A 27,310-nucleotide genomic window follows, 5' to 3' on the forward strand; every position below is an offset into this window, starting at 1 on the left:
ATACCGGAAATACATACTTTTCTCCGAAATATTAATGACCTGAAATTTTTCTTCGACGCGCTTGCTTTTTTGTTATCCTGTAAAACTATGGAAGGCTTCATGCTCTCTTAAAAATTCCAGGCTTTCTGAGCTTGAAGAACTCAGAAGAAAAGACGTCGATAAAAGGTAGGAAAATCTGAACAACTTATAATTATACGGCAGTTGTTATGACTGAGTTTCCTTGCATGTCGTTACACAATGTAGAGAAGAACTATATAGCTTGAATGAAGAACGTCTGCGATGCGACTAAGTCCTCAAACACGAAAATTAGGTTTGAACAAGAGGAAGTCATAAACTACTACTATTTTTTTTTACTTAGATATCGAACTTTAACGCTCAACTCGTGTTATTTTAGAGACCTGTGTAATTTTTCATATGCAAATATGGCCGGGTAAATATCGAACGCGTGACGAAATGGTATCAGAGCTTACTAGGAAGCCTAGATCTTCTCTTTTTAGATTGTTAGTTGTTATTTGAGGGTACACTTTACACCGACGGTTCACTGCGAGATAACATGATACACAATTTTTCACCTGTAATTCATTTGTATGAGGCGGAAGGGAACAACCTGGATTAATATTAAATGCTTAATTTAAGAATAATCTTTGCGAAAAAGTGCATATGATATGAAAATAGCGCTGATTTGATAAACGTATGACTAACCTCAGGAAATCATAGGAATAAAACGAACTAAGCACGTAATATTGATTGAAATTCATTTTGAATAATTTCCAATAGAAACTCCTTGCGCATGCTCATCGGCTTCTAATGGCGAAGAGAAGGTAGAATCTGAAACTTCAGGTATGTTCTGTTTAAACGGATTATTATGTTCCTTGTTTAGCAATCGTTACTAACTGGCACGTAGTTATGTGCAGTATCACTTCAAAAACATGAACGTATGATGCATTTTTATTGATATAGATAATCTACTCGAGTTACGAATGTGCTTTGACAGGAATTTAAACTGCTGATGAATCGGTTTACAAGACCTTGTTACCTTAAGCATTGATCATCGTTGCTTTAAAAGCTCTCTTAAATACTAATCATAGCGTTACTACATTTTAAGATGGTCAAGATTCCTCCATATTTAGTACAAGGTAATTACTTCGTTTTCTTCAAAATTGTCTTCTTGAGGGGGGCATTGGGGCCTATTAGAAACCGCAAAACCGTAGAAAAAAGTCACCTAAAACCGGAAAACCGAAACAAAAATCGATCAAAACCGAAAACCGCGTGCAAAACTGTCAAAACCGATACATTTTCACATCCCAGTTATTAAAACCCTGATCGATCCGTTACAGTGGTGAAAAGTGGAGCTTATAAAGTAAACTACACTAATTTCATCACAGTATTTGTGAATGCCATGGACTTCGCATTCGTATCTTCTAGTATCTGCTTAAATTATAGGCTTTATTTCAGCTGTTCTCTCGAGGACCTCGAGCGTGGTCTCTGCGGACTCAGCCGCTAGTAATGGAGCCCAGTTAAATTCGGGAAATTCGCACAAAATTGCGTTTAGCGGCTATTCGAGATCAGTGGAGGCGCGTTAGTGCCGCTCAGATGGAACCCAAATAGGTCAAATAGGGAAAACTGAAAACCGCATCATATATCAAATCCAAAAACCCATTAGTATTTTTCGCGAAAACCGAAAACCAAAAGCTAAAAAACGAGAATTGGAATCTCTAATGGCGCAGCAAAATAAATGTACTAAAGAAATACACCATCGCGACATTAAAATTGACCCATTCACATGCAAACCCAAGTCTCCATGTTGCCAATGTACGTGCGCTAAAAAAAGGGACGCACTCGATTAGATTTTCAGACAAAGCTTGATTGGCAATCTCACTTCGTAACCTTTGAGTTATGATTCTCTGAGGCAGTCTCTGTAGCTTCTCACGATTTAATTTTTCCGAATCCGGTGAAATAAGAGAACTGAATTAGCGGGATAATTAAACTAATGGTTTATCTCATAAGAGCTCAGTACGCTTTAATTATCGTGATCTGACGTATTATTGAGCTTATCATAAACATAAAAAGCCCAGCTTGACCAAGCTACAAGTATTTACAATCGGCTAAAACATTTCAGAGCATGAAATATAGAATATCATGTACTCTGGTAAAGGATACAGACATGAACTATTTTGTTATTCTAGCAATATCAACAAATGTTTCCTGAAAGCAATTATCTAAATCAAAGTCAATTTACAAAAAACTTCATCTTTTACTGCGCTGTGATAAAACTTATTGCGTTTCTGAGAGCTTACATGATCCTGACAAAGCACGCGCGCTTTTGTTGTAAGTCCCTTCTACTGATTCACGAGTCAGAACTCGCTTCAACATGTCAGGACATAACGTTAGGGACCTTAAGCAGTCAGGACGGCAACGCCAAGGAAGACTTCGATTAAAAAATGAATTTCTACTCTTAGTCAGAATTTCAAAAATGGCTGCATGAGCTTACTGTCTCATACGGGGCTACAGCTGAACTTCAGCATGACGTATAGAAGTAGCGTTGAGTTCCAAATGGAAATTGAATGAATTTGCCGTCGCGGTTTCGGTTCGCAGACGACGCAAATTTTGGAGATTTCACGTTCTTGTTTTGCATAGGACGGCTAAGAAATGTACAAAGTTTAAAAACGCATGTGCTGGGCTATTGTTCTACTAATTAGATCTCTTGTTTTTCCACGTCTTCGTTGCCGTTTCCGTCGTGGCTGCTTAAGGTCCCTATTAATTCCTCATAGACCTGGGCTATCGTCGCTCATTACAAAGAAAACACGACAAACTAGGTGTTCTCTCTCATTTCTCCTTTTTTTTCTTAGTTCCTACTTGAACTTTATCCAGAAGATGGCTGAAGGCAGACATTTTTTTTTTCGATGAGCACTAAGCTAGAGAAGCCATTTTGCTAATTACATACCCACTGGTAAGTACCAAGTAAACATAATTATTTTGCAAATCCTGATTACTGATTTATGGAGATCTAACTGGCACAAGGAAATAAAGCGACTTAACAAATGTGAACGAAAATTTTGATACGTGAAGTAAATGATCTGGGACATTTTAACTTGAGGCAATAGATGAATGGGTTCTATGAACAGAATCTTGGGGAGGGGATCGAAAGAGACAGTTTCCGACGTTTAGCTTCGCATTAATAAGATAGAAGTAAATTGATTTTGTAATCATGTTCGACCACAATCTTTAGCTGATGAAAGACAATGTTTGAAATTTAAATACTTAAACGTTTAGGTATGTTCTTATTTTCAAATTTAATAGCGACATAGAATGTTTTCTTGATACATTTATGCGTATGAAGAGTTAATTTATCGGAGGGAGATAGCCGAAAGATATATTCATTTTTATTGCTTCGCCCCATTGGTTTCATGTTTTATTACAAATGGTTTTGGTGCTTCTGACTAAAATGGTGTGGCGGCGTGCCTCAAAGCAAGAGATACAAAGTCTAAGAATGAAGGAGGTTCATTCATTGGTTCGTCAGTCAGTCAGTCAGTCAGTCAGTCAGTCAGTCAGTCAGTCAGCTAGACAGTAGTACATTTGGTTTCCACGATTTTTTTAATTTTGTACGACTTTACGAAATGTTGTGTTAAATTTACCGGTAACTAACGCTACAGCACCTGAATTTATCTCCTGGAAAGAAATAGGTAGGTTTTGATTGGAATCATGGACAAAAAGTATATAACCACTAAACTAGCATGACCTGAACGCTTCAGGTGATACTTAGGAGCCGACGTCGACATTGTAAAACAAGGTTTTGTTTGACTTGTCGCTTGTTTTTTTTTTTTTTATTAATTCATTTCTTGAAAGCAGAATATGAACAAGAAGGAGAGAAAGAAAGAAGGATTCCGGCGAAGGAAAGTAAGGAGTTGTTTACTTCACCTTTGCGTCCAAATTGTGGAATATGTTAAACGATGACCTAAGAACAACCACTAGCATAACCTGTTTTAGAAACAGCTGCTCAGACTTTACTATCTCGATTGCTTATTCCTGATCTTTATTTGACTTTATTATATGACTATGTCTCACAAGGACTGAGAACTACTGAATTCACGAATTTGATTGGCTGAAATCAATATTGAAGGCGGTTTAGATTTTCCCATCTAGACTGGCATTTAGACTGGCATTTAGACTGGTCTAGGAAAAAAAGGTACAAAGAATATAAAAAATTGGCATATAAGACACAGCCATATCATAAACATCTTATTAATCGAGCTAGGTCGGTCTGTATGGGAGAATCTCGACCTTGGTCGCTGGTACAGACCTTACTGCGTTCAGTCGGTACTGGCGACCTCGGTCAAGATTCTCCCATACAGACCTCCCGCTCGGTTAATAAGATCTAAGTATTGAATATATAACTCTACAAGCATGTATATATCTTATTAGACGTTTTGTTGTGTAGTATCGCTGAGTACTTTTACGAGCTGTGCAGTATTTTGACGAGCCCGTAGGGCGAGTCAAAATACAAATAACGAGTAAAAATGCTCAGCGATACTACACAATAAAACGTCTAATAAGTTATTTATTACCAACACGCCAAACTGTTATTTCAGTGCGGGCGAATTTCGCGGTTATTTATTTACGGGGAGTGCGTGACAGAAGTATGCGAAGCCGAACGGAATTGGTGCGTTAATATCGTGTTGCTGTTTCTATTTTTTTCAATAAATGAAGAAATTTCCTGGTCGTCTAGCTGTTTTTCTTCGTTCGATTCATCTAAAAACTCGGATCTATCTTTGCCATAAAGACTGATAGTTTCTAAAGAAACTGTTTGGGGCTGCGTCGGTGGGGGTAACGAAATAATTTGAATATATCAACAAAGTTGAAAAGGTAAATTGGCCACCGTTACGATAATAAAAGCTGACGTTTCGAGCGTTAGCCCTTCGTCGGAGCGAATAGGGGAATTGTGGGTTGCGTGTGTTTTTAAAGGCAGAAAAAGGAGCTAAGTGATTGGTGGGAACATGGTAACGAGAAAAACACCAATAAATTAGTAGAATGAAAAGCGTTCGTTGATACCTGTGGGATTTAGACTGCTGGTTTGAAAGATGAGCTTTTGTTCAAGAGTTTTCCGGCTTTCCGTGCTACCTAAGTGTAAGGAAAGACCGCAGATTGCCATGTGTTGCTTAGAATGGTTTGGTAAATTAAACCATTCTAACCATTCTAAGCTAACTGAGTGATTTACTGTAGGCACAAGAACAGTGGTAAGATCCATACTAATGATGGTTGGTTGATGCTTTGAAATGACGACTGATTGATAAATTGATTGACTGATTGATCGAGTTTTAATTTTTATTCCCTCAGGAAATAGAGGAAATTCGAATGGAAATCGACAAACGGATTGAGAGAAATAAAAAAGATCAAGAGCAAAAGCAACATGAGGTTTGCTTTTTCTTTATAAATGAATATAATTACATGGGTTGAACAGCCTGAGCAGCAAAACTCAAGATTACTCAAACTTTGTTTTAAAAATATCTTTTGAATGAAACTTTCCTATTAGTTGGTGCTCTTTCCGTTCCTTGACCTTCAATCTTTTCTTCTTGTTGTTTGTTCCTTCCTTCGTTTCTAGGTTTATTACTTTCGTTTAGTTCCCAACGTAAAATTACGTAGTCCACCAAATAATAAGCCCCTCAGTCTACAACTCTGCATCATCATTACCATCATCAGATGCGAATATTTATCGCCTACATTGTAATAACAGTATAATTGGGAAAAGAAGAATGTGATTTTCTCAATGTTCCTTACCCTAACAGGAGGTGAAATTGGCTGGAAAACAATCACTTCCATCTTTCGATGTTAACGTAGGTATGTCTTGATGTAAAATAATCATTCAGAGTATGTGAACATGCTTACTTGTGAATGTATGAAACGTCGGGTGTGTGCTATATTTTTTCTCATCTTCATTTTCATCATCAGCACGAAAAATTTCTATATATTGATAGCGACTATCCAAATTTTTTAGAGTTGCCTGTTCTTTCCTCCTTCTATTTATATATCTAGACGTGGGACTTCAGTAGAGCACAAAGGGTCTGGAGGTCGATAGATTAGCTGTACAGCCCTAACGCTTAACCTTGAACACAGATATCACGGGGTGACTGTAGACTTCGAGTCCGCTGAATTGCATTTTCACAACATACTCGTGACAATCCTCTTCCTGTTAATTTGTGATAGTTTTTAATCCCTTTAACTTGAAAGTTTTGAACCTATTCCTTTTTACACAAGCAATGGAAGCCACAGGATCCAAAAGAGAGACAAGTGAAAAACAGGTTAATCTTAAAGGTATGCATAGTTCCAACGTTACAACGTTTAGTCCATCCCAAGTTATACCACAGAACCATAGAAAGTTTTCCATTCAGATTTTATTTCGTCGTAATGCAGTCGGGTCACTGTTGATCGAAATGATGCTGTTTGAACTAGAAATGTTGATCGAAATGGTGCTGTTTGAACTAGTTCGGCGAATTTCAAAACTACCATACTGGCAATTGAAAAAATGTTGATCTTTTATTTGATTTGGACTGTGAAACATCGACGTCATGAAAACTTTAAAATGTGAATACTTGATATTTACCCGAAGTCTCTCACTTACTTAATCTCAACAGAAGTTATTGGATCAGGAGCAAGACCTAAAGAAAGAAAAAGGAACGAAAGATCAAAAAAAGCCAAAGTTAAGGAGGGTGAGATGAAACACAAAAATACTCCTTGGAAGGGCTAGTTTCCATAGTATATTTAGGCTTTACATCCTTAGATATGACACCTTCATTTCTATAATGTTCGGAGAATTTTAAAGGTGGAGGTGTGTCTCTTTGCACATCTGTTTACGGTTGCCTTGTTTAAAAATAGTAGGTGGAATGGCTATTCAAAATAATAATAAGGTAAGCTGTCATCTACGCGTTGCTCGTAAGGCAAACCTCGACTAACATTGGCCATGTTTAACAAGTCCAGGTAAAACATAGGGCTGTTATCGACAGGTTTAGAAAGGTATACATAACTGACAATAGTGATAGAAATAGCCTCCTCATAGCTTGTCTTTCTCAAACAGTATTTGTTAATGATGGCGCCAGTGAGAATCCTAGGATAAGTTGTAAGAAGTCTTCAACCAAGCAGCCACATTCCTTTATACAAGGTCGAGGAATTAGCTCTGACCACGGGGAGACTTCCGTCAAGCAGGTCGACAGAGTTGTCGAGGTTAAATCCAATAGCTCAGATGGGGGTAAAATTGTAGATGCATCGGGTGAAACAGGTCATGGATGGACCGTAGTTAATCCAAGGGGTAAGAATAGAAGACCACTCAACCAAACCAAATTTCAAAGCTTCAGTCAGGATAACAGAGTGGAGGAGTGGAGGAAACTTGAAAGTCATTCGACTTCTGGACAAGACTGGTCATTTCCGCGACGATCCACTGAAATATCACGCGATTCCACACTTCCTTCCAAACGTAATTCTGGCCCATATCTGGCAAGGAAATCCTCCATAGACAGTGAAAAGACAACAAAATCTAAGTGGGAGAGTCCTAAGCAAATTTCTCCTCTACAAATCCATCAATTCAAGAACTTTGTGAAGGATGATACCTCTTCGGCAGACAAGAAAAAGTCTAATCTACACCTTGAAAGAAATCAAGAAACCGGTGGTCAACGATTTGCCAATGAAACTGCAGTAGGAATTGGACTGCAGTCCACAAAGGCTTTGCCAAATAGTGTCTTCTCTATTTGCAACCACTTTTTGCAAGACAACAGATGGAGAGGGAACTATAAGCATCCAACTCCTTGTTCCAGGTGTTCAAAGGATTCTTCCAAACTGCTATTTGGAGTTTGGAGAAGTTTTAAAAAAGAATGGCAGATAATGAGACCCTACCCCAAGAGGTTGAACTTGAACACTCCTTTCCGACTCTGTTGGCACTTCAGCAATGGGAGGAACTGTCCAAAGAGTCCATGTTCGTTTGCGCATGGCCAGGAAGAACTAGAATTTTGGACAGTAGAGAGAGAATTAGGTATGTCGATGTCTGGCATATTACATGACTGATGGAGAGAGGGCAACTTGTATGGTAGAACAACTTGTACCAGACAGTACAGAGAAATCTTAAAAATGCAATAAATTGCCTCCTATTATCAAGGATAAATATAAAGTTGGCTGTATTTTGTCCATGCCACATTCATCAGTAGCAATATTATGCGATTTTCTCATTTCATGTAACATATACTGACACTCACATTTCCGTTGCAGAAAGTGGTACCATTAGCAAGATAAGCATAGATGGCAGACCACGACAAGAGGTTGAACCTGAAAACTTTCCTAAGCCTCAGGAACTGATTAAGGGATCCTTGGTATTTAGGCACACGGCAGAATTAAAGCTAAGGCCTCCTCAAAAAAGTGCAAACCCTGGGTAACATGCTCTTCCTTCTTAATAACAATAATCTGAAGTACTTTGCGTTAGTTTTAACATATCATCACTGTCGTTATTACGACCCCCTACAAATGCGGAAGAGGGCAGGATAGTCGACTGGTTAAGGATGCTGGTCATAAGGTCAAAGCATGCCGAGACCACAGGCTCGGAATGTTCTCTTTATTGAGAAAGAAAGGTTTAGGCCATCTTCTGCTGCTCTCCCTTTTACTCTAATTGAAATCTGACAATTGGGTAATTTTTTCCCATTGAAAATTGTATTTCATGTAAAAATCAAACTTTTTCTCTTTTACTTTTAGCAAAGTAGAACGGAGATCATCGATGGGATGCAAGAGTGAGGAAATAGCGACTACCAGGAAGGAGGAGCCAAACCGCGAAAAAGGGAAGGAAAGGGATGACAGCATTTCAAGAGTCAAGGTGCCAAAAATAGTGAAGCGCTGAAATATACTATTAGTATTGTATTTGTATTTATAGATTCGTACAGTGTACAGGCGAGAGAACAATAGGACACGTAGTCCCCTACTATGTTCACCCACCTAAACCAACCCCAACCCACCCATCCCACCCCAGGGGAGGACATCCATCACACAGTAAATCGTTAATTTCCCATGCAGTCTTGTGCGTGGTAAATTAACGTTTTCTACCCCTAACCCTGCAGGAGACAGGACCTCCATTTATTCGTCCCTACCCAAGAAGACTAGAATATCTAACCATATCTTGATGTTTTAGAAAGGAAGCATATTCTTCTCAATTATTTTAAGACCTTGAGTGTTGGTCCGGCATGATCCATAATGAAAGAGGCAGCATTGGCAACGGGCTCCAAATAAGTTATTTCTGATCTCAACTTCATTTCAGATTCTGACTGCGTACTCTAAATATTTTGACTGTGAGAGTCTTGTGAAAGGCAAAGTGATTTTCTCATTTGGCGTGCCCAAGTACAATTGTTATCCATTACTTTTATTCGATAAAAGGTTGACCGTCTCCGTGGCGTCTATTGTATCTATTTTGTTTACTCTGTAACGGTTTACCCTCTTCCTAGTGTCAACTTAACCCTTTTCGTTTACTCTAATCATGGTTGGAAATTTCTTTACTGTCATGTTCAACCACCTGGATTACCGGTGTTTGTTTAACAGACTCCCTGTTGTCATTCTTATCCACTCGTTTTCTCGTTAGATGCCTCACAGTCTTCCAGGTGTCATGATCAAGTGTGATAAACCCACTATGGTGACGATCATCCAACGGCACGACGACGAAAGCACCTACACATTTGACTGGGTTTTCACCCTCACTTTCGAGGTAAATGAGTAAAATGTTCACCCCCTTTAAAGGTTCGTATTTAAGATGGATTTATTTCTGAAGGAGAATTTGGTTAGAACACCGCGTACACTTTGTGCGTTGTGGTTCAGTTTAAGTTATGTTTGAATTCTTGTTTTTTTATTTGTTAGAGATATGTTCACCATTTCTTAAATTTTATAACTTATTCCTCATTAGATTCCTGAAGTTGGAAAGCTGCATAAAGTTCATCTCCTTCATCGATACAACGAGTGCTATCGGCTAACTGAAATTAAAGGCTTTATCGGAGACAAAGTGGAATTCTGCGAGACTCCTGCAGAACGCTGGTCCCACACCCTTCACAGTATTTTTGACGAGATAAAGGGTCAAGTGCAAGTTGCTGTCTGTGTCTCCTTTAACACCGCAAAGTTTTATGGGACATTTACACAATGTCTTCAATTTGATTTTGAAAGCAAACAGCACTTGTTACAAGGATTAAATGTGGATATTGCGAAAGAAGGTGCCTTAAGCGGAATCTCAGAGATAAGGCAGTTGCTCAAATTGGATTCCTCTGTGTGGACGGAAGGGTCTGTGGACATAATCCGGTACCCAGAATCCACTAGAATGGATTATCAGGATATCCTGTTACAAGAGAAATATGGGTTACCCGAAAGGATTGAGAATATTCTTCCGTTGCAAATAACTGAGAGAAACCTAGCCATTGAAAACTACAGGAGAGTGATGCATCAATTATTGTTTACTGAGGAACTATTCATTAAAAAGGCGATTTCAAGGTGTGCAGAGGAGTGTTTCATGACATTTCGCTGACCCTATTTCGTGTGAAAAAAACAACTACTTGCTAGTCACTTTTACAGCTTCTTAACGCTTTTTACAAAGATCTAGATAACATCAAAATGATTTCTTAAAAACGAGAGAATATCTACATAAGTTATTAGCTTTTTTCTTGATTATATGTCAAACTTGATAAACTTGATATCTCTCCTAGTATACTTAATATTTTTCATACACCCACGATCAATACGGTTTTCAGTGAACCACGAGTGTTACACAAACCCTTTAAGTGGCACAAAAGAGTTGCATTAGTATTCAATCGCTTCAGGCTAAAGACTTTGAGGAGGAAACGATGTGAATTTAAGTAAACTTAACTGATTTAATTTATTTATAGGTTTGCCTTTCACGATGTGACTTTACATTGCAAAAGTGTTGTCGGTAACCAAAGATCAGGATTTACATACGCTGTTGATGGCGAGTTGTTTGGTGTTCTGGAGCTCCAGCGAAAACGATCCCCCCACCTAGATGACGTAGCAAGACGACTCCTGACTAGAACTGTACAGTATGCTTGGCTTCGGAAAGCCAGTAGCAATTCAAAGATTGTTCATGAGGCAAAAATTGAAACTGTCGAGGTTGAATCACAACACGTGACCTTGAAGGTGTCCTCCCAGACTTGCCTAGACTTGCAACTGACTGACAAAGGTGAAGTTTTGGTCGATGCACAGTTGCAGCTCAACCGGCAACCCTTTTGCCAATGGCACGAGGCAATCGACAAGCTGAGGCCTGTTCATCTTAAATTACTCTTTCCAGAAAAAACTACATTGCGGGACAACCAAGAGGTAGAGAAGTTTATTTTTAACCCTAATGTAATGAAAAATATATTCGTTGTATTTAGAAGAGTGGCTTTTGTGGGCATGATTTTTCGAAATGACTAGTGGTATTAACTAAAATGTACGTAAATGATAATTGAAATTTTGAGAATTCCGGAACATGAAATTTTCGCACTTGATTTGTTCTGATTTCGACATTTTTCTTTACATGATGCTGATGTCTATATTGGTCAGTAGAGGGGGTTCTGACATGTAAGCCTTTCGTTTGGTCAGCTGTGACGTGCTGTTTACGTCACATCGAGACTAATGTCAAGAATGTATCCTTACTTCTTTGAAGGAATTTCGTCTATCTAATTGGCAACGTTTGGACCCCAAGCTCAACGAAAGCCAAAGAGAGGTAATAAAGCGAATTTTAGCTCCTGAAGATGTATTGTCACCGCTTATGGTCTTTGGACCTTTTGGTACCGGAAAAACATTCACATTAAATCAAGCAGTCCGTGAGTTGGTGACAAGGGAAGGCAATCGTGTTCTTCTTTGTACACATACCAACAGCGCAGCCGATATACACGTAAAGCTTTTGCACAAGTACTTGACTGAGAAAAATGGACTGAAAGCGACCAGGCCGTTAAGGATTTATCAAACAAAGAGAAGGTAATAACTAATAATTTACTTTTTGCACGCTTTCTCCTGAAATTAGTTGGAAACGGATTGAAAGATTTTCAAGCAATTAAAGTTGTTGATAACACATTCTACTCAAAGAGGGTCTGTTGGAGGCTATTGTCAGCTGTTCTGTCTCTGTAAGGGTAAGTTTCCAAATGAACTGCAGTGTCACGTCATTCCAATTGCCTTGACGGGGGCTAATGCTCGAACTTCAGCTTGACAAAATCTTTACGGTGGCCAATACGCATTATTACGGATAAAACCAAGTGCTCCAATTTCTTGATCTGTCTTTCCTATTATATATAACATACTTTGTAGGTTGACCCAAGATTAGGATACCTTACGTAAATCACATAAACAGACGTATATTTTTTCTTCAAAATTGCCTTCACATTTTTTTATTTTGCTTTTACTTTTGTGCCCATGGGTATGTTGGCAAAAAGTTTAACTCCTGCATCTCGCACAATCCTAGATTGAATGCTGATTTAGAGATAGCTAAGAGGTATGGCCTTATAAGAAACGGCGCATATGTACTTCCCACAAGAGAGGATGTGATTTTGCATCGTGTTGTGATCACCACGCTAGCTGTATCAAGGCATCTTCTCGAGCTTCGATTAAACACTGGCTTCTTTACGCACATTTTAATTGACGAGGCTTACCAAGCCCTAGAACCCGAAGCACTAACACCACTCGCGTTAGCTGGACCAAATACAAAGGTTGTCTTTACTGGAGATCATATGCAGGTACAACGTTGCTATCGATGGGATTTATACTAATGTTTTAAGGTAAAATAATTTCAGTTTTAACGTCCCTTCTGCGAGCTCATTCTAGGAAGCTCGTCTATGGTAGTGAAAACACATTACAAATGTCAAACGTATCGTTGAAAGGAACATTTGCGATGAAAAATAGAACCGTAGGCGATTACGAAAGGTTGCTTGGGTGATCATGTACTTATATGATTCTCTTCCGATTGCAATATTTTCCTTCAATGTTTTGTTCACTGTTTCCAGATGAGTCCTGAAGTGTACTCGAGTTATGCTCGTGATTGGGGTCTGCAGAAGTCGCTCCCTGAGAGACTGTATGATCATCTGTACAGCGCAGAGCAGCCGTCAAATTGCAATGTGATGATTCTGACGGAAAACTATCGGTGTCACCGAAAAATTCTGCAGTTTTCCTCACATAACTTCTACAGAGAAGGGCTGATTGCCAGAAGCGAAGAGCCCCCACACCCAAGGTTGAAACCACTGTCATTCTATTCTGTCTCCGGTATGGAAGAAGCGAGAGAGAATTCGTACATCAACGCAGCAGAGGTAGACGAAATTAGAAAGAGAGTCAAGGAGCTCGCAGGTGACTGGCCAGAGGAGTGGAAAGAAAAGGACCTCTCTCGAATTGGCGTCGTCTCGACGTACCTAAGTCAGGTAACTTTTGTGAAAGCTTTTAATGACAGTAAATGTTGACCATGCTTCCATTTAAACCTATCAGTGAAGAAAATAAAGTTGCTTCAACCGTTGGGAATAAATCTGGTTAACACACGGAGTTGATCTGGTTGTTATCATTCATTCATAGCCATTTCATCGTCAAGGCCTTTTTTTTTCAGTTAGAAGAACTAGGAGCAGTTCTTTTCTACTCTGGTTTGTTACCATGAGCCTAAATTTGAAGAGGAGTTTGAGGAAACCAAAGAAGTAATAAAGGCCTGAAATTTAAACCTAAATATTAAAGTGTAGCTGTGTCAACACTTTAAAAATGAGATCGATATAATTTATTTACCTCAATTGGCGCAGCATGTACAATTATCCTTTTCATTCATGTCTGCACAAAACAGGTGCAGTCAATCCGAGAAGCACTCAGAAGCGAGGGGCTGAAGAAAGTCACAGTGGAAACAATTGATAATGTCCAAGGTAGCTAAGAATCAGAAATTTTGGTTGATATCGAATGTACTGGAAAATGAAGATTGACTTTTTCATAAATTGCAGCTCATGTGCGATGATCTTTTATTTCTTGCCTTGTGTTTTTTCTGCGGGTTTATAGATGATTTGTTCATTTAAATGTGGTGAGACTTCTTTTTAGGGAAAGCATGGCCTTCCTAATTACCTGTCCTCCAACATGTGGCTTCCAAGCTCACTTGGTAATGGCGCCCAACTAGTATCTGAGGGGCACGAGCTCGTATCCCGTAAAAGCCTGTTTTCTTTTAACCTCTCTTCTGCGCTTATCCTAAATGAAGTTAATCCGTGAGGATTATCTATTTACTTGTATTACTAGAAATGACACTGATGTATAATGACTGTGCAAGAATTTCAAAACAAGTCCGCCAAGCTGCGATTTTTATTTGAAATGTTACATCTCAGTTATACTGAAAAAAATCAGATTACTCGAATTAAAGTGATTTCGATAAGTTAATTTGAATCTTTTGTGTCTCACATTGATAATTAAAGTTTTGAAAATCGTTTATGAAGGGGATCGTAAAGTGACCTCTCGTTACTCACGTCATCCATTGAAAAGAAAGTGGGAGGTGATAATGAACAAACACTAAATATGAAATCACATATAATTTCTTTGCCACAGGAAAAGAATTTCGTGCCCTATTCATCAGCACTGTACGCACATCCCTCACCTTTCCACAGTTTCGCAGACGTAATGATGAAAGATTCTACGGGGAATTTTTTTCTGATCAGAAACTGTTAAATACGGCGGTAACCAGGGCTATGTCTTTGGTAACAGTCGTTGGAGATGCTGTCTCCTTGTGTACTGTTGGTGAGTGTAGGAGTAATTGGCGGGATTTCATCAGAAGATGTAACCAAGAAGGATCTCTGTTTGGAACTTCATATGCAGTGCTAGAGAGAGCTATAGCTACCCCTCTTTCTAAGATTTTTCTAAACCCTGACGCAGCCGTTTTCGTTCCAAAAGGCGACGGAGGGCTCAAACCGCTGGTGCGCGATCATCCGCCAGGAGAGGGAGATACGCAAACCATCGGGTTGGAAGAAGAAAGTTCAGCCGAGCACGGTCTCGAGAGTCCAATGACCGTATCAGGGAGTAAAACAGATCTCCTAAAGAAAGATTTGACGGTGAAAGAGGTTTCATCTAAGGTAGAAGAGAAGCAGAAAGAAGATGGGTCTTCGGGGCAATATTCGCAAGATGATTTATTTCCACACCAAAAGGCCGAAGATGATGCAGAGCCTAGTAATCTGATCCCTTTTGAAGACTTTCGGCGGGAAGGTTGCGAAGACGAAACAGTGCTTCCAAGCTCCTATGACAAATTAATTGAGGCACTCGTCGCAAAGAAAAAAGAAACTCAGGAGAGGGAGCTTCAACAATCAATAAAGAATGAAGAATATCCCTCACTGAGGAATGCAGAGTCGCTAAAACGAAAAGGATCCAAAGTGAAGAGTGATTCTGACAAACGGAGCAATCGAGTTTATTCCAATTGTTCTGGTCTTTCATCTAACGACTATCAATCCTTCATTGATAGCTTGGTCAACTTCGAGTATCATCGACAGCATTCTGATCGACATAGTAGACCAACTGGACCCGTCAAGCAAGACGAATACCTTGACCGAGAGGTATTACTGAGACAGATGCGTGAACAACCTGAGGCTTATCGTGCTGCTACACTTCAACTCGATTCCGAGGCTTTCAACATGACTTACGCTATTGTTCCGGACACAAAAACACCAGACATACGAATCAGAGGACGAACAAGAAGGGTTTTCGACATGGATGATGTTGTCGTAAATATAGCAGAAAATCAGTCAATTTGCATGGATGAAATTCCTCGCTGTCAAGGAAAAATTGTCGGTAAGTTTATCTCAGTTCCTGTCGTAATTTGGCTTTCTGTAAAATGGATCTGAAGGTGCACTACAGGAAAAGAAACTTACTGCTTATTATTCTGCAAATAAGATTTATTGACTGTGGCTTATTATTGTCTATCCTTTTTATAGGTGTGCTTCATCACATCATCAACCCTCATGAACGACAGTTTGTATGTAAGGTCAACTACGAATATCCGGATTTGATGCTTCCAATCAATAAGTCCATGTCAAAAATTAAAATCTTATCTGCGGAAGGTGTTAAGGGTGTGCCCCTCTACAAGGAAATACGAGATGGCAGCGAGAAGAAAGTAAAGGTTTACGAGATCGACCACGAAGAATTCGTTAGTGAGAAATACCTATTCCTCGTGCAGTTTCTACAGTGGAGGTCAGATTGTACTTACCCTTTAGGCATCATTATTCGAAAATTGCCAAAACAATATACTAGGAAGGCTAGTATGGAGATTCTTCTGGCAGAGTATGGAATTAGAAAGTCATTCCGCGATGATTGTGAAAGACAAGTGCGAACGAAGTTCCCCTCCTCGTGGTCAATACCACCTCAAGAAAGAAAGAGCCGCGAAGTAATCAAAGGAGCGTTTACAATCGATCCTGAAAACTCTAAGGATCTCGATGATGCTCTTTCCTTGCAACGTCTATCACGCTCTGTGTACCGAGTAGGAATTCACATTGCGGACGTGAGTTACTTTGTAGAGGCCGGTAGCCATTTGGATAAAGAAGCATTATTTCGCTGCATATCCTACTACCCTGGGCAGGAGTATCCAAATGTTCCAATGTTACCACCTGAGCTCAGTGAAAAACATTGCAGCCTTCTTCCTGGGAAAGATCGTTTATGTCTATCAGTGTTGCTTGACATGTCAGAAGATGGAAAATGCTTGGGAGAGCCACAGATAAAGCGCACAATTGTAACCTCCTCCCATCAGCTCACGTACTCTGACGCCCAAAAAGTAATTGATGCTAAACAAAGCTCTCAGAAGCAGTTCCCTGAAAGTGTTGAAAGTGATATCCAGGCCCTGAGCGTCCTTGCACAGAAGAGAAGAAGGTTAAGACTCGGAGAGGCTAGCTTTGATCATTGGTTACACAGTGATGAGCCAGAATGTTATGGAGCACACGAGTTAGTGGAGGAAATGATGATTTTGGCAAACGAGAAAGTAGGTCAACTTCTTCTCGCTAATATTCCGGAGGTGGCACCTTTGCGTACCCAACTGCCACCCAAAGATTACAAATTGAAAGATTGGTTGAGTCGATACGGGCCTTTTATCAAGTGTTCTCTGTTTCTCCGTGGCAACCAACACCTCGAGAAGATGACCGACAACGACCAAATGAAAGAGGTCAGGGAATTCAAAGTGCCAGATTCCGTTTGGTCAGAAATCTGCAGCGCCGTCGAATCTGATGACAAAGCGAAGCTGCAGCAGCTAATTTTTGAACAGAGAAATTATCCTCAGCTGGCTGTTGCAAATTGTCAGTTTCAACGTATTCAGCAGAAATCCTGTTACGTTTGCGAAAGAGGGGATCCACAAGAAAACAGTTTCCATTTCTCTCTGGAAGAGCAGGGCTATACCCATTTTACCTCGCCCATTCGACGATACATTGACATCCAAGTACACAGACTCGTCTTGGATTTAATCTCCAATCACCACGGTGCAGAAAGATATCGGAAGGATTACGTGGCTAAGGTGTGTCGCCGTTCCACGTTTGCTCAGCGCAACAGTAAGAAGTTTGACAGAGCAAGTAGTAAAGTCAATTTGGCTGCGAAGCTTAAAGAAGCAAGCCGCGAAACAAAAGCAGTCATCGCAATGATTGAGGAGAAGAGAATTAGGTTGGAAATAACAAGCCGCGAATACGATCATTTGTCAAAAAGAGAGAGAGAAATTAAATTCAGCGATGTCAACCTATATGATTTCATACTACATGATTCGGAAATAGTCTTTATCTGGAAATTAAGGCTTTACATTGCTCCGAAAGTGAGTGAGTCACTGCAGGACTACATCGAACACCCAGAAATCGAAAGAAATAAAGTTGCTTCCCTGCTAACTGAGGGATTGGTTGGTACCAAAGAATTCGTAAGCGTAGAGGTGAAAAAGTGGATAAAGCTCTTGAAAGCAGTTCTAGACAACGATTACGCAGAAGCTAAGATGTTGATTACAGAGACTGAAGCAGATCATAAAAGGGCTCTCAGAAAACGGTTTGTTCCCAGCAACACTGAGAAAAGCGCTTTAAACGTGGAACATTTTCATGAAAGACGACTGTCTTTGAACACCTTTGATATGGTAAACGTTCAGTTAAGTGCCCACATGACACGTGGAATGTTACATCCTCAAATCCAGCTTTTTAAGATCAATTCCAAGATCCACATTTGCATTGAACACCGAAAATATCCAAGAGAGTGCTTTGCTACGACTGTAAGGTACCAAGCATCTCGAAGGAGCTACTCATCCTTGGAAAGCTACATCACTGCTTGGGAGCCTGTTCTTGCCATGGAAAGCGCCACAGAAGCTGTAGAGGAAAGTGACGAGTTTACCGTACATGATTTAGAGGTGAAGTGGCGGGCTGGAACCAGTGAAATCCCGGTGGGTTCTTTCAGCCTCGACTCTAAATACTGCAAGACTCGTCAAATCGAGTTTTATGCTGGGGATTTCGTTTGCATCCGCGTCCGAGATTTTTACGAGGGCTGTTCCTCTACCACCAGTACGAGGAACACATCAGAGGTAATTGCAGACTTTCTTTCAAAACGCTATTTTTTTTATCAAGCTCTAAAGGTTATTTTTCAGGGCATGGACGAGCACTAGTGTGTTACTAATTACTTATGTATTCGAAGCAAAATGCCAAGAGATGCGATTCCTTTGCATGTATTCATAACACATGTACATGGTAATAATTTGGATATATCAACAAAGTTGAAATGGTAAATTGGCCACCGTAATGATTACAAAAGCTGACGTTTCGAGCGTTAGCCCTTCGTCGTCGCTCCGACGAAGGGCTAACGCTCGAAACGTCAGCTTTTGTAATCATTACGGTGGCCAATTTACCATTTCAACTTTGTTGATATATCCAAATTATTTCGTTACTCCCACCGACGCAGCCCCAAACAGTTTCTTTCGAAACTATCAGCCTTTATTCACATGTACATGGTGGTTGGTTAATGCTATGATCAACAACAGAAGGCTTTTAAGTGGAGAGAGTGCATGTCTCCCAATTTTTTGGTCAAGCTGTTAATTCTGATTACATCCATCTTAAGGAAGAAGCCTTTTAATTCTGTTAATTCTGATTACATCCATCTTAAGCAAGAAGCCTTTTTTTATACTTTGACCCCGAAAGATTCTTTTAACAGCCACATTTCCATATGCTTTTTCGTTTAACGTATGAAAATTGTAGAACAAAGGGAATATGTCAAATGGCGAAAACGCGTCTTTCGTTCAAACTTAAAAAGTATAATTCAGCATAACATGCGGTTTGGAAACCGTATGGATCTTTTTTAAAGCCAGAAGAAGACCCGCCATCTCTCACTTCTTGGAAGCACATCTGATGAGCATAACCTATGGCGATTTTCCTTAGTTGTAAAGTACATAACAAGCTATTCTTTCATGGTAGAATATTTTTGATATATCACAATGTAAAGGAAACCTGAGGAAGGAGTTCTATCCATTACTCCCTCATGCCGTGTGGAATGAGTGCCAGCTTGTATCATATGGTCCTTCACAGTCTCGTGCACGTGCTTTGGCAAACAGAAATAACGAATAGTTGCTTATACTGCAGACATTAGAAAAATCGTCTAAAATTTACAAGTTTTATCATAGTTTTATCATAATAGATTTGAAATGAAGAATATTTTTGATTCATTGCTGTCAGTTCCTTTCGTGAATGGAAAGACAACTTTTTTAAAGTAATCTCTTTGTGCAATTTCAAAGGTGAACTCAGCTTTTTGGTTGTTTGAAATGCCTAACATGTATTTTTACCTGCTTTCATAGCAGATGGGTGGAAATCTTGAAGAACAACTTTGCAACCCGGTGGCAGCTGAATGGCCATCCTTGGAAAACAATTTATCTGAAGAAACCTCTGAAGCGCCATTGGTGGGACACTGGGTGGGACACTGCGTCATTAGACGTGCCGAATTTTCCAAGGAGAACACTATGTTGTTTGTTGAAATGGACTTTCATCAGTCAGCATCGAAGTTTCCTGATGAACTATTGAATGGTGGTCAACTGAGTACAGTAACCATTATTCACAGATCACTTCCAAACAGGTAACTTAGTTCAGATAAGGTAACAAAGTGATAGAAAAATTGCTTTCAATACGCCTCACCGCGTGGATTTAGATATAACAACCCTTGGGCTTAGTTGGCTCGTGATGTAGGTCTCATGTTTCCCATTTCGTTCGTTCTTGCTACGAAATACCCGGATATGCTTCATCTTTGGCTTACATTACACTTCGATAATGTTCGGTCCACAGTAACACCTTGCTATGATTTTATATATTTTATGCTAATATTATAATATATGATTGTAAGGTTCTCTAAACATTTGGACAATGCTGCCCTTTAGCGTTCTTTCATATACCCAGAATTTTTAATCTGCCGGAAACGTAAATTATTCTGCCTTGGTGATAAAAATGAATCGATGTTTTTTTTTAAGTCTGCTCAATTGCATACTTGTGCGAAGGTTCAGGATAACGCATGAGCAAAACTATATTTACCTTCTTTACTTTAGACGAATGTTTTCAGCTCTGAAAGAGCTGAGAGGAGCATCCAAACTGGCTCACGCCATTTGTTTGGGAAAAGAGCGCGGTCAAGGTTAGTAGTCACTGAGTTTAGAGTAAGCTTTGTGTACTTGCACTGTTAACTTTTTCACAAAACAAACATGCAAAAAAAAAAAAATTCATTGGTGAATTACACTGAAATAGGGGAGGGAGGTTGAACCCTTTTATGTGCAACCTAGTGGGTCACCTTTTCTTGGCACCTGTGGTACTTATCCCAAATTAGGGTATAGGATACAGAAAGACAAAATCGAGGGGAAAGTGGAAGGGAACGAGTGCCTCGCAAAAAGCGGAAAATTTTCAACTCAAGGCAAGGCACAAATACAAATCTTTGTAGATTTGATTCCATGGCCTATCCTCGAGGAAATTGCTCCAAAGCCTACTAAAAATGTCCTGAACTATAATTATTTATCATTTTGGGGTAATAAGTTCAACAAGCAAACATCAGGGGACGTTTTTCAAGGCACAAACTAAGTTATGGATATATCGTTCGGTCGTTTAGGTGGATCAAAGGATTATAAAGTGCTTGCAGGAGAAAATTGAAAAGGATCTCTGTTTTTCTAACTAATTAGGGCGGTTTGAGCCACTACCTTTACTTGATATGTCAATTGTGCGAGACCATCCCAAGTGCGGATTCAAGCCTCTGAATCTATATCAGCAAGCAGCCGTTAAAAGAGCTCTTGAGAAGCCGTTTACCCTCATTCAGGGTCCTCCAGGTATTTCTTTCATATAAAAGAAGCTAAAAACTAACTTTGTGCCTCTTGACGCTTGTGCTCACACTCCTTTCCCCATTTTTGGAGAACTTTGGAACTTTGGTCATTGTTAAGAACAATGCATCTATGTCATTTTGAAGGTACGGGTAAGACAGTGACAGGTGTCCACATCGCCTTCGGTTTTGCGAAACGAAACAAACAAAACCTTCCGGGAAGTCTAGACGAAGTGAAGGCACCATCGCAAGTTATTTACTGCGGTCCTTCCAACAAAGCAGTAGACGTTGTGGCCGGTAAGTTTAAGAATAGAAAAATTCGCCATTTCGATTTGCTATAATCGAAAATGGCGGCTTACAGGAAATTGGAGTGAAAATACTATTAAATACATTCTTAATGAGAGTAAACAGACGTTTTGTGGTGTGGTTCAGATAAATTTGAAGTACTAGAACGCATGGACAGGTGTATCATGCATCGAAGAATAAATATTCCAATCCATAAAACTCCAATGAAAAATAAAAAAAATCATCAATCTTAAGGATCAGCTAACTCGTTTGCTTTCTATAAAGAATACATGATAAAAGTTCCTGGCCTCAAGATCATCCGCATCTACAGTGATCGGAAAGAACAGGCAGAGTTTCCAATCCCTAACAAACGCCAGCCACTGAAACAATCCAGCGCCGATGGGACCGGAATACCTGAGAGGCTGAAAAACGTTTCGCTTCATCACATAATTCGAAAACATCCATGTCCATACGCCGATGACCTTGAGAGTTATGAAAAGATGTTTGAGGACGATAGGAAGGAAGATCAGAAAACTAGCGACAGAGATGTAGATGCATATTGCGAGGTGAGTATTTATAAGATACAAAGCTTCTGGTAGAATCACAAAATCTTCAATAAAGATGTTTTATAAACGAAAGTTGTCTGATTCAACTACATATACTGGTACTTTTTTTAAACACCGATCAAGTTCAGAAGATGACCATTGTATTGATTTTTCGCGCAGCTATCTATCCCCTTCTCCATTCACTCATTCATCCATTCGTCCATTTATTTGTTCATTTGTCGGTTCATTCATTCCCTCGTTGACACAACCATTTAGTCAATCGGTGTTAGACGGTATATTTCTTTCTTCCGTTCCTTTAGTCACATATTTATTGTAAAGAATAAAAAACATGATAAGTTTTGATGTCGGTAAACAAATATAGAAAGATAAGCACATCTTTCTTTATTTCTTTACCGACCTAACACTTACCACGATCTTTCTGACTCTGTACAAAAATGAGACTTTTTACATTGCCAATCCGAGCAGTATGCAGGATGCGTATCAGTGTGCAGGACGCCTGCTTCGTAATGGGCCTTGCTCACAATAGTCTCTGTGGCTTCGATTCCTTTGGGGGCTCAAAATTTTTCTTTGTCCCACGCTCGTAACAAGACGATTAACATCTTGCTACATATATTTATTTTCAAATCATTATATCGTCATCTGCTCATTGTTTGCTTGTTTACTGATTCAATCATGTTCAGTTAATTGGCAAAGCTGAGGTCTGGGCACTTCAATCATCAGGAGCCGATATTATCCTGTGCACATGCTCAGTTGCTGGTAGCCGTCGCATGGTAACTGCCTGTGATAACATTCAACAATGTATTATTGATGAATGCGGCATGTGCATGGAACTTGAATCTCTCGTGCCAATCACTTTCTCAAGAGCAAAGCAAGTGGTTTTGATCGGTGATCATAAACAGTTACAGCCCGTTGTTCAAGACCAACAGGCAGTGACGCTTGGCTTGAATGTATCAATGTTCGAGAGACTTTGTGACCGAGCGCAAATGCTGGAAATTCAGTACAGAATGGTAATAAAACATTGCATTATACTGGGTTGTTTTGTTTTCGGTGAAGTTTTATTTTTAATGCACATAGCATAGACTACGAGTCCATACATAAGGCAATCTTCCTTCAGACCGACCTTAATAGTCCCAACCGAACATTATAGGCGTAGGTACCGTTACCATTGGAGAGAGCTTTGTATCACAGCACTTACCTAGTGTTTTTTTACACATAAGTTATCTCCCCTCCTTATTTATTTTATTTCAATTTTCCTTTTTTTGTAAGAGTCTACTATCTGGTTCAATCTCTTTCGCTGTTCTTGTAGCATAAAGAGATTTGCAGGTTTCCCTCGGACTATTTTTACGAAGAAAAGCTGAAAACAGACAAATCCGTGCCAACCAATGACCCAATTTTACGGCCGTCTTTTTGGCCTGATCCAAATGTTCCCCTGGCATTTTGCCATGTGGAGGGCGAAGAGGAAAGTACCGCTATTAAGACAACACATAGCAGTGAGCAGTCCAAGTCGAATCAGAAAGAAGTCCGAAAAGTGGTAAACAGCATTAATTCGCTTGCATTAAAAGTTGTACGAATAGGTTGAGCTATACATTGTTTCGAATTAGAATTATTTCATTGAACCATTGACATTTTCTTTTCATAGCTATTTTTACTTAATAAGGAGTTCCAAACAGCAGGTTGCAAAATTTGATTTAAGAATGGAATTAAATTGGTAGATATGCGAATCTCTCATAAGAACAGGACAAAATTCAGAATGACTTTAAACCTAAGAAAACAAAAAAAACGCTTTTGCTTCTTTGCCGCCAAAATGAAAAACAAGGGGTGCGCCGAAACCACTAAAAGCCTTATGGTAAGAAAGTCCTACAACAATTGAGAAATCAACGGCTTCTTGAACTGCTTAAACTTTATCTAAGACCAATTGTATTTCAAAGTCTCTGCAAATGTAACTGATTTATATGAAAAAAATTAAATCTATTAAATGTGGTTAGCTAATACTTTTTCTTAACGCCAGGTCCACGTTGCTAGATGCTTGGTTTTCAAAAATGGCGTGTCCCCGTCAGATGTCGTTATCTTATCGCCTTACAGGGAACAACGCGAGAGAATAAGCAAAGCTCTGGAAGGAAATATAATATCCAAAGATATCCCTGTCACAACCATCACAAAAAGCCAGGGTAACAGTAATTTAGACTACTTTTACTTAGCCATTACATTTCCTTCATTTCTACATTCAACGGGAATGCCGTAGACTTGTGCAGCTTACACCCTTATCATCAGCTGTGCATCTGTTATTGTTACTGTTTTGCTACCATGAGAGTTGAATTTTGTTACGTCTTGTTCTTATATCCACTTTACTAGGTCACCTCCTGGAACAATTACAGCTATAGCAAACATTAAAAATATGCCGGTAACCGAAATGTGTTTGTGAACAATACCCTGCTTCAATAAAAATGAATGATGTTAGTCTTCCCATTTCGTATGAGGGAAATACAATGAATTAATTAGAACTCCACTTTTAGGCTTGGCTAAATCAATGCGTAGTCGACCAATTTCAAGCGTCAGATTATGGTCACTACTCATTAGATACTATTGAAATACTTAAGCAATTTTGAGGAATGTGCTTTCACTCCTAATATTTAACAAATTTCATGTCACGCAGGAAGTGAGTGGGATTATGTAATCCTATCTTTGGTTCGCTCGCTAAATAAAGATGAACTCGAACCAAATCCATCTCCGCATTGGCTTCGTGAACATTTGGGATTTTTGACGGACGAGCATCAAATTAACGTAGGACTCACGAGAGCGCGAAAAGGGCTCTGTATCATTGGTATGAGAGATATTTGTCATGTTCCTTCATTTATAACTAAGCAATTCCTTGGAAAGTTTAGGCATACACAAGTAAAATGGACGAGAGTTTCAGGGTCAGTAAAATCACTGAATGAAGCTAAACGATCTGCTGAGCTGACATCGGCTATTTCTTGCAATTCACATCAGTTTTCCGCCGTTTTAAAGAACTATAACGAGTTTATCTTTTAAACGACACCGAAATTAACTCAAATTAGGAAAGTACAAATTCAATCAGGCGTTGGCGGCCCAAGAAGCTCGATGATTTAACAAAAATAGATATGAATATCTCCAACCGTCACAGTATATCTGAAGTGCTGGCCACTTTTCCCATTTTTTTTTCTTCAGTATTTTTGTAATCAATTTTGTTTTCATTTAGGTAACAGGAACCTACTGGTGCTCCATCCCATGTGGCAGAAATTGGTAGAATCCTACGAGCGCAGAAAATGCATGGTTGATGAGTCTACCTGGCCTCGAAGCTGAAGCAATTTCAATTCAATTACTCACTGTTGATAATGTCAAACATAGTCTGGATAACTCTTGAAGATTATTCAAGCTAAGCTTTCTTGTTTTTTTTGGTTAAACCATTTTTTCAGGAAAAAATTAGCGTACGTTAAATCACTCTTTTAGATATAATTTAGTAAGTACATCACTCACTTCTAAACTGCTTCAAAATATGTAATATCACTCTAAAACGCGTCAAATGAACAGGATAGTCTTCTTGCCTCTGTTAAGGGGGATTCTGATCCATCCGAAACCGAATGCGCTACTCCTTGTTGAAAAAGGATTCGGGATACTGCGAGTGTAACGTATTAATATTTAATTTCATCAAATCAAATTTGCCTGTGTAACTCGAATTGGTCAAATATAGAACACAACATAGATTATAATGTATTGAAAATCCAAAAAAGGATAGAAAGTCTTGATACTTCTACAAAGGGGGAGAAGTTTCTAAAATATTTTTTTCCACGGATTATTGATGATGTGGGTACGTGGTGCAGTGCAATATTTCATCCAGAGGGATCAGTCAAACGGTTTGCTTTATAAAAAAATTGAAAATACACGAAGCTTTTGAAAAAGGCTTTAAATGCTTTTGAAATTCAAAGTTAGTCAGTAAAAAAAATATAACTTATTTTGCAAAAGGTTTCAATTTGAATGAGAATGTTGGTTCAGAGGTTAGTTTTGTTTAGTAGTTAATTTTGCTCATATATTTTTCCAAAAATGCTTTTCAAAATACACCTCAAATAAAACATCGAAATAATACCTTAAAAGTGAATTTAAAAGAAAAAGATGCGAACTAAACGATATTAAAACTCAACGTACAAGGAACTTGATCAGGAACAAGGTTTTCATGAGTTTGATGCTTAAAGTTCCTCATCAAAGCCTTTGCCTTAAATCCTCACTCTGCTCTCCTTTCCCTTCAAGTCCCCTCTTCCCCATGTCCTCTCCATTTTCAGGCTACATTACCAAAGACGAGACAAATTACTGATAGCATCAAATGTATCCCGGTTTATGGGCTAACAAACTTAGAATATTGTCTCAGTTGGCACAGTTTGTCTCATCTGTGTCAAAACGGAAAGCGGCTAAAGCGATATTCGATTTCTGAGACAAGTTGAATAATATATCTATACTAATTGTTTTTTACTTTAATATAGAGGACTAACGCGTATATAGCGCCATTAACAATATTCTACTACTTTATTGTTTAAACAAATAGATTCGACGTTGCTGTGCGTCTGGTTTGCAGCAGATCATAGAGACCGTCAAAATGCGATAAGAATATCCGTGACACACGAGGTTGCTGTCAGTTTTTTCTCCCCACATTTTGACCTCAAGTCATACCATGATTTATCAATGAACAGACGCATCGCATCATGGAATCTAATTTTTTTTTAAGGAATCACTAAATGTAGCAATACCGTGATTATTTCTTCTTTCTTTTTCTCTGGGACCAGGTATGCGGAAAACGGTGCACGTGAGCAGCGGCTGTTTTACGAAATCTTTTTGTATAATAGTATATAAATAAGCTATTTTTTGCGGGGCTCTGCGAAACTATCAGGCAAATTTGAGCAACACAAAACAAAGGGAGAAATTAAAAGTACATATCGAAATAAGATATTCACATTGACTCTTGGTTAGCCTAGTCATGTGTTCAACAATTCAGCCTTTGTTTAAAGGCCGGCTTATCTAATAAAATATTGCTATATTAACTTGTCTGCAATTATTTGTTAAACATAGTTTGTTCACCAGCCACAGGTTTACGTTATGCTTCGATAAGCACGTAAATTTCCTTTCACTTAAGGAGAAAATTTGCATAACGCACCAGTAGACAATAACACTGTCGATGTCTCCTGGCAAAA

The 27,310-nt window shown here is 39.1% G+C and overlaps 2 protein-coding genes across 3 annotated transcripts in view; both read left to right on the forward strand.

The window, feature by feature from the left end:
• The first annotated feature begins 24 nt into the window (after positions 1 to 24).
• LOC111336068 (3'-5' exoribonuclease HELZ2-like) lies at positions 25 to 27,160 on the forward strand. Of its 2 annotated transcripts, XM_088736286.1 has the most exons (31): positions 25 to 165; positions 778 to 840; positions 2,850 to 2,949; positions 3,637 to 3,683; positions 3,850 to 3,897; positions 5,335 to 5,412; positions 5,784 to 5,835; positions 6,253 to 6,309; positions 6,630 to 6,704; positions 7,070 to 8,017; positions 8,251 to 8,410; positions 8,728 to 8,845; positions 9,602 to 9,724; positions 9,920 to 10,494; positions 10,887 to 11,331; positions 11,660 to 11,973; positions 12,455 to 12,725; positions 12,993 to 13,400; positions 13,805 to 13,880; positions 14,545 to 15,774; positions 15,918 to 18,511; positions 19,772 to 20,046; positions 20,510 to 20,592; positions 21,128 to 21,271; positions 21,409 to 21,558; positions 21,832 to 22,112; positions 22,793 to 23,119; positions 23,419 to 23,643; positions 24,121 to 24,280; positions 24,766 to 24,933; positions 25,330 to 27,160. In XM_088736286.1, the coding sequence occupies exons 5-31, from the start codon at positions 3,853 to 3,855 to the stop codon at positions 25,431 to 25,433; spliced, it is 9,486 nt and encodes a 3,161-aa protein (XP_088592412.1). In that variant the 5' UTR covers positions 25 to 165; positions 778 to 840; positions 2,850 to 2,949; positions 3,637 to 3,683; positions 3,850 to 3,852; the 3' UTR covers positions 25,434 to 27,160. The 2 variants fall into 2 exon arrangements, with proteins under 2 accessions (XP_088592412.1, XP_088592413.1); XM_088736287.1 differs by lacking the exon at positions 3,637 to 3,683 and having other exon boundaries at positions 2,850 to 2,950.
• The window catches only part of LOC111336066 (3'-5' exoribonuclease HELZ2), a 61,410-nt gene continuing 34,179 nt past the window's right edge, over positions 80 to 27,310 (forward strand). Inside the window, exon 1 of the mRNA XM_088736281.1 lies at positions 80 to 165. The gene's annotated coding sequence lies outside the window, so the exon portion shown is untranslated. The remainder of the gene's footprint in view (positions 166 to 27,310) is intronic.

Source organism: Stylophora pistillata, chromosome 10, assembly GCF_964205215.1.
Source record: "Stylophora pistillata chromosome 10, jaStyPist1.2, whole genome shotgun sequence".
Classification (NCBI taxonomy): Eukaryota; Metazoa; Cnidaria; class Anthozoa; order Scleractinia; family Pocilloporidae; genus Stylophora; species Stylophora pistillata.